A 15,087-nucleotide genomic window follows, 5' to 3' on the forward strand; every position below is an offset into this window, starting at 1 on the left:
TAACCCTAATGACTTATTATTCTATTAGGTTAACCCCTATAGTCTGTATCTTTAGGTATTTAAATAAAAGTAAACAAATTCCTGTAAAAAAATGGCTCCTTAAGCCAGAGAGTAGATGAAAACATTACATGATCAAATAATGTAGGTTAAAGTCAGGTCGTTCAGTGACAGATCCAGGCGCTTTTGTATTTGGTTGGTTACCAATAAATGTTATAACTACCCGAAGGTCAACTTGTTTGTTTACTTTTATTTAAATACCTAAATCTAAGTTATATTCTCGATTTTTGTTTGACAAATAGTTACCTAATTTCATTAAAATCGCCCACATATTTGACTTGGCATTCTCGACGACTAAATTATAATTTTTCTAATTCATTATTTTACCTGATGTAAATGATAGGTATTTATGACTACAAAAAATATTTTCTAAACCCAGACTTGAGCAGTAATCAATATCTTAAAAATAATTTGTTTTTATACACTGGATAATTTATTTTTTACTGACTTAAATATAACTTAAGTTACAGTTAAATATCGGCACTACTTTGAAAAATCGTATCTCACACTACTACACAAAGTTGAAAAGCAGTAACTGTGTATACTGTGTATGTGATCGAATCAGAAATGAGGAGATCCGTAGACGAACTAAAGTCACCGACATAGCCCACCGGATTAGCAAGCTGAAGTGGCAATGGGCAGGCCACATTGCACGCAGAGAAGATGGCCGATGGGGTCGAAAAGTGCTCGAGTGGAGACCACGGACTAGCAAGCGCAGCGTAGGACGTCCACCCACAAGATGGACAGACGATCTTGTTAAGGTCGCCGGAAGACGCTGGATGCGGGTCGCTTCCAACCGGCACGTATGGAGGTCCAAGGGGGAGGCCTATGTTCAGCAGTGGACGTCTTATGGCTGAGATGATGATGAACTGTGTATGCATCCCACACATAGATACCAGATTTTTCTTTTGATTGACAGAACAAGATACTTACGAGTTTTTTTTTCAAAGTAGTGCCGATATACATTTATTTATTTATTTATTTATTTAATATTATCCTCAGCTTATTATAGTTATTATAATATATTAATCTTTGATAAGAAAACTACAGAGATTATTTCATAGACTGGGCTGACTACACTACGGCATAGCCCGATATAATAATTAATATTAATTGATGGCATAAGGAACTTTTTAAATTGCATTCATATGTTGGTAGCAATCGGCAAACTTACAAGATGACAATCGTTTTCTAAAAACGCCAAATTAAACGTACAGTCAACTGTAAAAATATGGGTGTAGCCAACTTATTCAAAAATATGTCCCATAGTTCTTAATTCGCTGACATAAAAGCATATTTTTGAGATGATTTGTGCACCCATATTTTTACAGTTTACTGTACAGATGTAGTGCATAATTATTTTCCATCGTATTTTCACGGAACAAACGTGTCTTGCTATTTCAGTCAGTCTCGGTACAAAAAATACTGAGGTAGACTGGACTATTATAGCATGACAAATACGAAGGTTTCCGAGAAAATACGATGGAAAACAATTATGCACTACAATCTGTACGAGTGACACTAAAAAGTTGATTCACCCTCACACATGATGTAAGTTTTGATTGGCGTTTTTATTATATACGATCGTGACTAGGCTAGGCCCCTAATACCTAGAATTAGACCATGAAAAGTCTGCAGAGATTTTGATAGCCCACGCAGTGCAGTGTTATTTTAAACGTCGAACTTCTATGAAATTAATGAGGTATAGAAATAACACCTGCACTGCGTGGACTATCAAAATCGCTGCAGACTTTTCTTGGTCTAACTCTATGCAATGAATGCCTTGCGCGCTTTGTCATTCGCTCCCTATAAACAGCTGCTACACATTCAAAAATTAGAATATTCATAGTTGCCTAGTAAAAAAATATCAAAAAAAATCCCCACTCAAGAGCTTAGATTCTAGGCTTTTTATATAGCTAAGATTCTAAAATATCTCGAAGGATTTCTCTCGTCATTATTTTTATTAAATAGTGCACTGAGAAAAAATGGAAAAACATAACTTTTTACGACGAACAGCAACGCTAATTTTATGAATGATATTTTCGATCGTGATTCTACACCCTTTTTGATTGGACGGTCACTGTTAATACTGTGCGCTTCATACATTTTTGGTATTTTTTATAATTTTATAATTTCATTAAGCTACTGGAGCTAATCTAATTAATCACAATATATCAGCTATCGGAATTATAAGGGGGTTTTCAGAAAAAACGGTACCATTTACTTTTTTTACAGAATCACGAGTAGGTACTATTAAATGAGACAAAGAAAAAAAAGTGTCCCCAGTTTTTCATACAAATTTTGGGTGTCAGTTTTGTAACGGTCCATACAAAATGTATGTGAAAATGCGTTATTAAACTCATTTTATTTATATTTTTTCTTTTTAAATCGATAGTATTCGTGATTCCGAGTAGAAATGACCCAAAATTTGATGGATTTTTGGAAGTAAATGGTATATGTACTTTTAAGTGAAAATGCCCATAAAGCAAAATAAATTTAATTTACTATAAGCCTATGCAACGATATCTTGGCACTGATTCCATTGTTAGTACAATATGGTCATAAACAATTAAAAAAAAAACAGATACCAACATATCTCTGTGGTTCATAGTAAAAGTTCATACAAGATCTCACACAGGTTAACAGTAAAGGAAACCCTTGAAACAAAAAATAGGCTTTTATAGCATTTAATTTTGTTGTCCACAGTAGAGACGTGAATCTAAACATTCGTGCCATATTACAGATGTAAAAAGCGTCAAAACGTCAATCCTCCTGAGTCCCAGAGGCCCTTATAAAGGCTTTATGTCAAAATTTAATTGTAACTTTCATTAAATAAGAAAAGGTTCGAAATTAAAAAATAAAACTTAAGTTTCTGGGAGTTAGGAAGGACGGCCAATACTCTGAAGTATACGGCATTATCCGAAAACACCTTAGTGATAAATACGCAAGATTTTTCTAATGGAATCATCCATTTCCTGCTTTCAAAACACATCAGTGGAAATTCTAGCTATTTATTGCTTTGAAAGAGGTTAATATTTTTACTAAAATTTGAGCAATAGCGTACAATAAAGTGTTTACTTAAATACTTAGGTTATTTTGAATTTCTAAAGATTATTAGAAATTAGTGTTTAAGTTTTAATATTTTCATCGCTTTAAAGTATATTTATTTATTAATAAAAAATTAATAAATTCGTCATTATATTTGAATAATTTGTGGCTAGCATCAATCATGGTCGATGGACTTATTAATTTTAAAAACTATCGTCACTTTTATTTGGTGTAGAAATGTTAAACTATTCAATCACAGTGATTTGTTGGACGTCGTTATTGAAGTTTATTTTGCCAATTATATGACTATTATGTCATTTTGTTACTATTATGTTTAGTGAGTGTACAGTCGCTATCAGATATATTGGAGCGGCCAAGGCGCTCACAAATATCTGAACACGACTCTATTGTCAAGGTGTTAGAGTGCGTGTTTGGATGTTTTTGAGGCACCTTGGGCCGCTCCAATATATTTGATGGCGACTGCATATTAATTGGATTTGGAAAAGAAGGTAAAAAAATATGATTCGGGTTTTTTTTTAACAAACCAATTATACAATGTCATAGAAGTAGCTTATCCAAATTGTATTTATAAATAATTTACGACTTCCGTGTTGTTCTTTCAGTCAAGTTCAATGTTGAAATAATGCGAACGGCAAAAACGTTATATTTGTTCGAATTTAACTTCCGGAGGGTCGCCGACGTCCATATAAAATTTACGAGAAGTCAAAAACCCCCGGGACGTAAAAGTTTTCGGTGTCCTCTACGCTCGGGACTCGAGGGGTTAACGTTGTAGAAACGTATAATTGTAATGGCAACAATCATCTATTGGAATCGAATCACAAATGTAGATAAACCTTAATCTACAGGTGCGGGGTGTGGTCAGGCCTGCGGGGGTTCGTCCAGCGGGTTGGCTTGGGGGAGCTCGTCCCCCTCGTGCGGGGTGGAGCCCGCGGCCGCGGGAGGCGCAGGCGCAGGCGGCGCGGGCGCCTGCGCGGACGAGGAGCCGCTCCGGCTCGATGACGAGGACGAGTCGCCAGACTCCGCGCTCGTTGATTCTCTGCGAAAATGACTACCATCAATTCAATAGTAGGATGGAAAGTGGATGTTAATTTAGCCCGCGAGATACCCGACCATAAATACGTGGCATCGCACAGGGTATTTGACTACATTTAATAGTACATTACTACAGAGGCCGGGACAAAAGGGGTTGCCGGCCGAAGACATATAGACGGCCGGATAGGTCTGAGGCGGGCAACCCCATATTTCCCGCCGAGGTATGTATAGTGCTTTTCTCAAACATGCAATGAAATAATAATAAAAATGGATGACGATGACTGTTTCATGTCCTAATGTGATAGGTTGTTCAGTGCGTGGGATTCCTATGGGGAACGAAAATTTTATTATTTCTGCGCTACGACGCACGGTTTAGGAGATACAGCCCTATAAATATATATGTCGGGGCTTAATATAGGTTTAGGTATTCAGGAATGGCTAGATGCACTAGGTAGTACATCCGTTAGGGCACAGGTATTTAACACGATAACTAGTACGCGAGGCACATGCAACTGACATACGGAATACGAAAGGAGTTAAATAGTAAGTTAGGACTATTAGGCGAGACGTAGTCCCACGGATGCGTGTTTCATGCGGTAAGTCGCAAGGAAGAATGTGTTAACTTCATCGGCTCCACCCCGGCCCTTGCCTGGCCTGGCGCCTAGAATCCTAGCTTCGCCGCAAAAATCACTAACATAATTAATTACCAAACACGACCCGTGGGAACACATCCAGACGGCATTTTAAGTGCACCGACTGTCGCCAATTCAAGTGGTGTCAAATTCACACTCTATTTGTTAGAAATCTTAATAGTGACCCGCGCGGCAGGGTGCCGCCGGCGCCGTCTAGTTTTTGTATCAAAACATAATGATGCTCTCCTGACCAATTTCGGCCCCGGCGACTGTGTGCTCTGGACTAGGCAAACATAATAACAAAGCTCGGACATATATATGTCGACGCGCAGGTCGCTTATATGACATACTTACGATTTATCATAAAAGCTTGTAAGTATCGTGGATAATAAAGATCGATTTAGTACAATTAGTTCGAGTGCCCTGTAAACGGGATATCTGCGAGTCCGAGCTTTGTTATTATGTTTTGATAAATAAACTAGACGGCGCCGGCGGCACCCTGCCGCGCGGGTCACTATTAAGATTTCTAACAAATAGAGTGTGAATTTGACACCACTTGAATTGCCTTAAAATGCCGTCTGGATGTGTTCCCACGGGTCGTGTTTGGTAATTAATTATGTTAGCGATTTTTGTGGCGAAGCTAGGATTCTAGGCGCCAGGCCAGGCAAGGGCCGGGGTAGAGCCGATGAAGTTAACACATTCTTCCTTGCGACTGACCGCATGAAACACGCATCCGTGGGACTACGTCTCGTCTCGCCTAATAGTCCTAACTTACTATTTAACTCCTTTCGTATTCCGTATGTCAGTTGCATGTGCCTCGCGTACTAGTTATCGTGTTAAATACCTGTGCCCTAACGGATGTACTACCTAGTGCATCTAGCCATTCCTGAATACCTAAACCTATATTAAGACCCGACATATATATATATTTTTTGTGTTTTTAAAATATGACTTAGGGGTTTCATAAAGGGAAACGAAAATTTGATTATTTTTGCGCTACGACGTACGGTTTAGGAGATACAGCATTATAAAGTTCTTTTTGTATTTTTTTTTCTCTTTCGTTTTTTTTTTTATATTAATTAGGGGTTTCTCACAGAGGAACGTAAATTTTATTATTTTTGCGCTACGACGTACGGTTTAGGAGATACAGCCCTATAAAGATGAAAAAAAAAAGAAATCGTACCATAAACCAAATACTGCCTATATTTTTTTTAAGTGGTAACACACCATCGCACCGCACCGCGACCCTGGAGCGACCATGGGTGCGACGCTCCGAGGCCGCGGCGCGGTGCGACAGTGTGTTACCACTTTAATGTCCGAATGCCACGATGGTGTGTCACAAATATCTGTGAAATGGAAATTAAAAAAGAGGACTTTGCCGGCCTAGACCTGCAAGATTTGTATGAAATTCCATTAACGACCTCTTGTCCTAGCCGCACTTGAAACGTCATACTTCGCAGCCTATTATAAGGAATATAACATCAATATTTCATTGCATGTTTGAGTAATATCTATTTAATAAATCGAATAGAAATATAAACAGTAAGTTCACCATGACGTCACTGTAATGTTTCATATATTCCACATTAACAAATCATGTTGACAGTTCTAAAATCGAAGAAGTAGCACATACAATTTTCCTAGGCATTGATGTAGACCAGTATTTAAATTGGAAACAACAAATCGACGTAGTTTCCACTAAAATTAATAAATTTATTTATGCCATAAAAAAACTGAAGCGAATGACTTCAGACAAAACTGCGCTACTCGTTTATCATAGCTATGTTGCTTCTGCACTTCGTTATGGAATAGTATTATGGGGTAATGGCACAAATGTAAAACAAGCTTTCATAGCACAAAAAAAATGTGTTAGGGCTATAGCGGGGGTCAAGTGGTCAGAGTCATGTAGGCCGTTGTTTAAACAGTATGGAATCCTGACAGTTCCGAGCTTATACATCTTAGAGATATGTAAATTCGTTAAATGCAATTTAGAATTATTTGATCAGAAATGTAACATTGGAAAGCGCACAGTCACACATAAAGCTTTAGTAGTCCCAAAATGTAAATTAGAAGTGAGTAAGAAAAATTGCTACTACATGGCTGTTCGTATTTATAATGCACTTCCTATGTCATGGACAGAGTTGCCAAACAACAAATTTTTCTCCAAGTTAAGATCCTTTCTCCTAACTGAATGTTTTTACAATATCAATGTTTTTTTGTCTCAAGATAGAACAATTCTAACGCTTGACATGTGAATGATACCTATCTTATGAATATTGACCTTAATAACAATGTAAATTATAATAATATTTAATTGACATAGTAATTACTAATATAGGTAGCTAGTAGGTAATAAACAATAATGTTGCTTTATAATATTATGATTGTAGGGTTCTATAGTTTTTTTTTTTATATTATATGTATTTTGTACCTTAGACATTTTTTAGTTTAATCTTAAGGTTATTTGAACTGTACTATATGTATTTTAGGAATAAGGACATTGTATACCGTAAACCGGTTGATTGTGACACTCTCTAATCAAATAATATTATAACATCTGTATACTGACATTGCACAATCTGACAATAAATGATTACTTGATTAAAAAATAAACTGATTTGACTGGTAGAAGAGTGCCCTATTGCACAAGTTAAATAAAAGCTTGTAAAAATAAACTCACTTGTGGAAGCCGTTAGTCTGACACGTGTTGTAGGCCCCGCAGTGTTGACACTTCAGCCCGACCACGTGAAATTTCACCGTCGACAGCTGAAAAATAAATCACATTACTTTTACTCTACCAAACACATTTCTTGAAATTTTGTAAACAAAAACAAAAACTGTAATTATGGAAGTTCTTTTTGTCTATTCACATACCCACCTTATGGCAATCTTTACAGAGTATAGTGGCCTTGTAGTCCGCGTACTCGGGCGGCATGGGCGTCGCCGCCACCTCCGAGTCCAAATAACTCCATAACTGTGAATATTCAAACAATAGGTAATAGTATAATACTAATTATTGAACAATATTCTCTTATTCTTTTACGTTGCCTTGTTGAACAAAACATGCTGCTTGTATTGTATAGTGCAAAAAGCAGCTTGTGTCATTTTCTACAAAACAAATAAGGACATAATATAATTGTGGTACAGTGGGGTTATAAATGTTGTGATTCGGCATTGCTCGATATTTCCGCAGTCGGGGATGTGGCACGGGATACGGGACGTGTGTGTGTGTGTGTGCGTGTGTGTGTGACTCACGTTGGTCATGTCGATCATGCTGGTCTGGCACGTGGGGCAGGCGTAGTGTCCCGAGTGTAGGAGCTGCTCGAAGCAGGGCCGGTGCAGCAGGTGTCCGCAGTCGGGGATGTGGCACGGGATACGGGACGTGTGTGTGTGTGTGTGTGTGTGTGTGTGTGTGTATGTGTGACTCACGTTGGTCATGTCGATCATGCTGGTCTGGCACGTGGGGCAGACGTAGTGTCCCGAGTGTAGGAGCTGCTCGAAGCAGGGCCGGTGCAGCAGGTATCCGCAGTCGGGGATGTGGCACGGGATATGGGACGTGTGTGTGTGTGTGTGTGTGTGTTTGTGTGTGACTCACGTTGGTCATGTCGATCATGCTGGTCTGGCACGTGGGGTAGGCGTAGTGTCCCGAGTGTAGGAGCTGCTCGAAGCAGGGCCGGTGCAGCAGGTGTCCGCAGTCGGGGATGTGGCACGGGATACGGGACGTGTGTGTGTGTGTGTGTGTTTGTGTGTGACTCACGTTGGTCATGTCGATCATGCTGGTCTGGCACGTGGGGCAGGCGTAGTGTCCCGAGTGTAGAAGCTGCTCGAAGCAGGGCCGGTGCAGCAGGTGTCCGCAGTCGGGGATGTGGCACGGGATATGGGACGTGTGTGTGTGTGTGTGTGTGTTTGTGTGTGACTCACGTTGGTCATGTCGATCATGCTGGTCTGGCACGTGGGGCAGGCGTAGTGTCCCGAGTGTAGGAGCTGCTCGAAGCAGGGCCGGTGCAGCAGGTGTCCGCAGTCGGGGATGTGGCACGGGATACGGGACGTGTGTGTGTGTTTGTGTGTGACTCACGTTGGTCATGTCGATCATGCTGGTCTGGCACGTGGGGCAGGCGTAGTGTCCCGAGTGTAGGAGCTGCTCGAAGCAGGGCCGGTGCAGCAGGTGTCCGCAGTCGGGGATGTGGCACGGGATGCGGGACGTGTGAGTGTGTGTATGTGTGACTCACGTTGGTCATGTCGATCATGCTGGTCTGGCACGTGGGGCAGACGTAGTGTCCCGAGTGTAGGAGCTGCTCGAAGCAGGGCCGGTGCAGCAGGTGTCCGCAGTCGGGGATGTGGCACGGGATACGGGACGTGTGTGTGTGTGTGTGTGTGTGTGTGTGTGTGTGTGTGTGTGTGTGTGTGTGTGTGTGTGACTCACGTTGGTCATGTCGATCATGCTGGTCTGGCACGTGGGGCAGGCGTAGTGTCCCGAGTGTAGGAGCTGCTCGAAGCAGGGCCGGTGCAGCAGGTGTCCGCAGTCGGGGATGTGGCACGGGATACGGGACGTGTGGATGTCCTCGAGGCACACGGGGCAGTTGGAGCGGGACACGTTCTCTACGCACTGGAAATATATGTTTATTGTCGAAAATTTCGTTCGGACAGGTAAATCCAAGCTAGCAGGTCTAAGCAAGGAAACTGGCGGGCGGGACTCAACTCTGTGTAGGGCCGAAGGCCCAGAGCCTCCGACAGATGTGCATCTCTACGAGAAGCCGAAAGCCGAGATGCAGGAGATCTCAAATACAAAATAGTATCTGTTTAATAAGCGGACTAGCGTGTCAGGAGTTTCGAAATCTTTGGAAGGCCGAAGGCCGTGCTGCGCCTTATGCCGAAGTCCCAGAGCATCTTTTAACTCTTAATCACAGCTTTATAAGTGCTGGATGCTCCGGAATTTTGCCCACGCGGCTGGTGCCACCCTGGCAGTGATTATACTGCTCTAACTTACCCGATGCCCCACTCTCTGTAGCTGCATAGGTAGACACATATTGCATCGCTCGCAGTGGAAGAACCGGTCGCGGCCGCCGACGCGGCAGATGCCGCAGCCCTCGCAGTGGTACTGGCGCTTGTCTTCGTCATCGAATAGGTTGCATATGAGGCATGTGTACTGAAACGGACAATGTTTAGTTTAATTATAATGCTACAAAAATAAGAAAACGTGAATTCATGGAATTAAAAAATATATGTGTCATGGTCAGATCATAGAATTTTGATCATTTCATAAAATGCCATTTTAGAATTGATCACATCATGAATTCATGATACCTACTGATGGGTTAGGCTTAACTTTTTAATGATGAACCAACCCACAATTTCATGAAATGATTGCCACATCATGAAATCATCAATTCTAAGATCTGATCACAGCATAAGTATATAAAAACTGGCTGCAAGGGATGCCTGTTTCTTTATAACCGAAACACAGAATCAAAAACAAAAGATAGTGGTATTTATAGAAAACGCTAATAATGTTCCGAATACATGACTCTTCGTTCCAATCATCATGTGGACATTTTCCGATTGGCATTTATTTCGATCAGTTTTAGGCCTACGGTTGCATTACCTTCCCGAAGCGCACGCCGCAGCTCACGCACTCGGCCTGCACCGCCTGCCGGGTATCGCATTCTGTACATATCAGCTCGGTGACACTTTTTCGGTTGAAGTAATGTTGTTCGTTCTCGTCGTGGCAGTAGCGGCACATGTATAGCTTGTTGCAGCATGGCGTCTGAAACAATACAATACAGCAGGTGACAATAGCTTTTGAAGGTACATACAATAGCTTTCAAGTCACACAAAAGATTCACAGTTGAGGTCTAATAGACCACTGCAAACTGCATTTGCGAGATTTTTTGTCAAAAGTTTTCGATTGCTGCAATACAATACTCTTTATTGCGCTCCTCTATAAGAGAAAACATTACATGTTGAGAACATGGCAAGTTAAATATAGTTTGTCAAAGGACTGTCTCATTTCAATCATAGACAGAGAGAATCATACTATCTTTGTCTTACAATAGTACTAGCACCCAAAAGAAAATATAGTTTTCCGGTTCTTACTGACTGACAAATTGGTTTGACCAACTATAAATGTTAACAACAGTTTTATCGCTAAACCAAAACTGCTCACTGCCTAGATATGAGCGCCGATAGGCATTTAGCCGGCGGCGGCGCGCCCGTCAAAACCGGTCGGCGGCGGCGGCGAATCGGCGGCGTGGCCTTAAAACACCTTTGATTAATGAAAAAAGAATCTAAACCAAAATGTTACCGAAAAAACATGTTTTGCTGTAAGAAAGTTATAAAAAAAGCGTATTTTTCAATTACAAGCAAAATTGATTGAATAAAGGTACGAAAAAAAAAAAAAGCCAATATCGACCCAACAAACCGATTTATGTCAAAAAGTGAGGCCCAAGGTCGAGCTCCACCTAACACCGAAGACCTGATTCCGACGCCTTCCCATGCGAGGCCAGAGGCTGAGCTGCAGGTAAGCATACACCTTAGAATCGAACGCCAAGTACGAGCTTGGCTGACGGCCGTATGCCCGAAGCGCCGATTACGTCGCGCCTCTATGCGAGGCCGAAGGCCAAGTTGCAAGAGAGCAGAGCTTGGAATTTAACTATTGGTCCAGTGTAAGCAAGTCCGAAGGCCGATAAAGACCGAGGCCATAGTGTTAAAGACCTGGAGCTTTCCTGCAGGTGCATTCGTGTGAGGCCAAAGGCCTTGCTGCAGTGGAGCTAAGATCGGAGAAGAACCAATGACCAGGCATTTTAAAAGCGAGCCCGAAAGTTAAGTTCCAAACAGGGCCGTAAACGAGCGACACGAGGCCAAAGATTGGGCTGCAAGAGAGCAAAGCTTGAAATATGAACAATGGCCGAGCTTAAATGTGTCATTTCCGATGCCCTTCCGTGCGAAGCCAAGGGCCGGACCTTTGGGCGTGAAAACGCTTAATATCTGAAATTAACCCCTTTTTACACCTTTTAAAGACATTCAAACCATGCTTGCAATGATTAAATTCGCGGTGAATGACGGATGAGCTAGCCAGCTGGCAAAATTAGTCATGTCGTTGCCCTAACACTAGCAGCGCGGTTACCAAACAGAAAAGTTTGAATTTACCATCAATATTATTGAATTATATGGACCTAAAATACCTTTTGAATGTCTATAAGCTATTCAGACTGGCGCCGTTAAAGATCTAAACTAGATAAAATATATATTATCTGATTCTGAAAGTAGTAGTATCGAACAAGGTCACGCCGATGCCACGCCGATAGCGCAGCGTCGGCGGCGGCGGCGCGAAAAATTTGTGTCGGCGGCGGCGGCGCGCCGGCGCGGCGCTCATATCTATCACTGCCTGGAGTTCTGTACTTTTTTTTTTCAAATGTAGCTAAGTTGCCTCTGCGGCATAATGTATAACAAGCAATTACCAATAATATAGGTAATGTACCAACAAGTGACAACCCAATACAATTCTAAGCTGTTAAATTACTCTATACAAGCCATGGCCAAGGCACTAACAGCATTCATATGCTCAAAGTTAGAAAGTAGTACCTACATATCATAGAGTATGAGGTACGTAGAGTATGCAGTGTTGTATGGAGTTTGTCGTCTTTATTTACTAGCATCTGCATATAACAATAGACTGCTATTTACAAAGCTAATGCTGAGGCACTGTTGGTATCCACAGATGCCACAGACTAAGCTGAGATAAGGGAACTGTTTTTTTAACATGGCTAACAGAACAATCTGTAGTAAATGTTTACTACTTTATTTTATTCCAAATTATATTCATATATTGCTATTTTTAAAGACTTACTCATAATTAATGTGTACAGACTTTGGGGAAGACCCATGATGTAAGTTAATTGTAATAGATAGAATACTTATGTAGTACACAATTTATGTATGTTAGAATGAATAGAGAAACTATAGTTGGTCAAACCAAATTGTCAGTAAATAAGAACAAACAAAACTATAGTCATCCTTATTTTTTGGGTGCTAGGACTAGTGTAAGACAAAGATAGTATGATTCTCTCTGTCTATGTTTGAAATGAGACAGTCCTTTGACAAACTGTATTAAACTGTTGACATGATAGGTAACCAATTAACCCTTGCCCCTGTGGCTGAATGCACAAGTTTCCATAGCCAATAGAAATTTATTCAAGAAAAAAAGAAACATTAGCTCCATAAAGCCAGCAGCATGCTTTGTTTTCTAAATTTGCATATCATTTTGCAAAGATCTCGTAAGTTTCTGCGCCGCTAACGTTTATATTTAGAAGCACATGACGAGAGGGTTTTGAACTTAGTTTTTTATTGTTAAGAAAGATTTATTGGAAGAAATAAGGCGTCAATGTCGGTGAATATAGAAGTGAACTTACCACGAATTTCGCTCGTCGCTTGTAATGAGCGCAGCCTATGCGTTTTTCAACAGTTTGTTCGGTCGCTGCCGACGATTCACCGTTCACTGCCTCTTCTTTGTCGTTCGACATTTCACTATTAATTGAATGCACTGAACTCGAAAAACACTGTAACTTATCTAATATTCAAACATTAAGTTAAATTATTGCAAAAGTCTAATTAAACGGGTTATTACAGTAAAATAGAATAACAAATTAAGGTGACATCTGCTTGTTTTGCGTGATGCGTGATTGATTTGACATTTCGAATTAGACATTTTCATTTCACTCACGTCATGACGTCACTATCGTCATGTTTACGGATATGGTCACATCAAAGCATCAAAGCTTAAGAAGTGCTCCATCATTCGATTTACCTGCGAATTTCGATCTTAACAAAATTAGATAAGAGATACATTATTACTCGAAATTTCTGAAATTAATGGAAAAACAGTGCAAACAGTTTCAACGTGTTTAGTATTGCGTTTAGTTCCATGACGATGTAGTCGATGAACAACTCCGCCCGGCCATGTCCCGGCCACCTATAAACTTAGAGGATATAACCAACGGAGACGCCATGTCTAAAATTTTCGGTACAAAATAATCTGCCGTTTTTTGCGGGGGAGGGGCACATCAAATGTAAAGGTACGTCATGTCAGATAAACGTCAGTCCATACATATGGTTGACATGTGCTTGACCATTGGCCGCCTATTTGCGACAGAGGGGAACGCCTGTTAATGGCGGCTCCATTGTTAATTACTCCGAGCCTATAAAGGCGTATCCTTAAGGCCCCAGTACACAATGGGCCATCGCCGGCCACTCCAAGGGACGCAGCCATGCGGTAGAATGGGATAGCAATATCATTTGCTCCCTCTAACGCATAAATGCATCCCTTGGAGTGGCCGGCGATGGCCCATTGTGTACTGGGGCCTTTACGAGTAAATTTTTCGCCAATCTGATTAAATTGTCCGATCGAATCAGGCCGTGCGGACGCAAACGCCAATTTGGCTCGCCGAATTCAACCGCCGATAATGACCGATATTACCGATAAAATGAGGTGCGAACGCAAGAATACCAATTTGTGACGCCAGTATTTTCGTTCTTGGGCATTTTTTCAATTGGCTCTAATATCACCATAAATCTAAAATTGGTGATTAAATTGGAGATTGACGCCAATTTCATTATGATCAAATCGGTCGATTTGTCTGGATACCGCTTTATGGTCTTGAACTACGATTTTCAGTATAGAAAAAAAATAGTACGTTCTACTCATGAATCTAGGATATAACTGGATCTGGCATGAGTGGTGGGGGTAACTGACAGAACGGGATAGTCTTATGTATCTTTCAGTAGGAGTAGCAGCGAAAGAGCTATTATTGTTTGTCCTTGTCACAGTCTCACATTTTATTTGTTCCCCACCTTTTTTTTAGTATGGATAATCGTGGGCAACAAATGAATTCGACCAATCACAGTGTCGCATTTGCGTATGTTTTGTCCCTCACGGAGGCACGCGTATACCACTTCTATACGATCCTACCTTCTATGGTTCTACTAGAGTTTTGTATTTGTACTTGCAACACCGCGTATTCCACCAATGTCGGTTTTTTTTATGACTGTATTTTAAAATTTTGTGAAAACAAACAAAACAAGACGTGACTCCTAATATTTTAACTTTATATCTTTTCTGGATGAGCAAGTAGTTATGTACATGAAATATAAAGAATAAAGCCATTGACTTATTTAGTCAGATGTCCACGTAAGTACCACTAAGTAAAAGTCTTATTATCTGTATAAATATTATATTTATTTAATGTAGTTACATATTTATTTTGGGTCTAAAATTGTACAACGTTGATGCCAAATATATCAA

The 15,087-nt window shown here is 40.7% G+C and overlaps 1 protein-coding gene across 1 annotated transcript; it reads right to left on the bottom strand.

Annotated features, from left to right (window-relative positions):
- Nucleotides 1-2,799: 2,799 nt before the first annotated feature.
- Nucleotides 2,800-13,481, bottom strand: LOC134798126 (RING finger and CHY zinc finger domain-containing protein 1). Its single transcript, XM_063770468.1, has 7 exons — nt 13,199-13,481; nt 10,393-10,554; nt 9,778-9,936; nt 9,214-9,396; nt 7,669-7,764; nt 7,471-7,556; nt 2,800-4,162 (listed from the first exon to the last, which is right to left on the bottom strand). Exons 1-7 carry the CDS (start codon nt 13,307-13,309, stop codon nt 3,985-3,987), a joined length of 975 nt encoding a protein of 324 aa, XP_063626538.1. The 5' UTR covers nt 13,310-13,481; the 3' UTR covers nt 2,800-3,984.
- Nucleotides 13,482-15,087: the final 1,606 nt, after the last annotated feature.

This window comes from Cydia splendana, chromosome 16 (genome assembly GCF_910591565.1).
Source record: "Cydia splendana chromosome 16, ilCydSple1.2, whole genome shotgun sequence".
NCBI lineage: Eukaryota > Metazoa > Arthropoda > Insecta > Lepidoptera > Tortricidae > Cydia > Cydia splendana.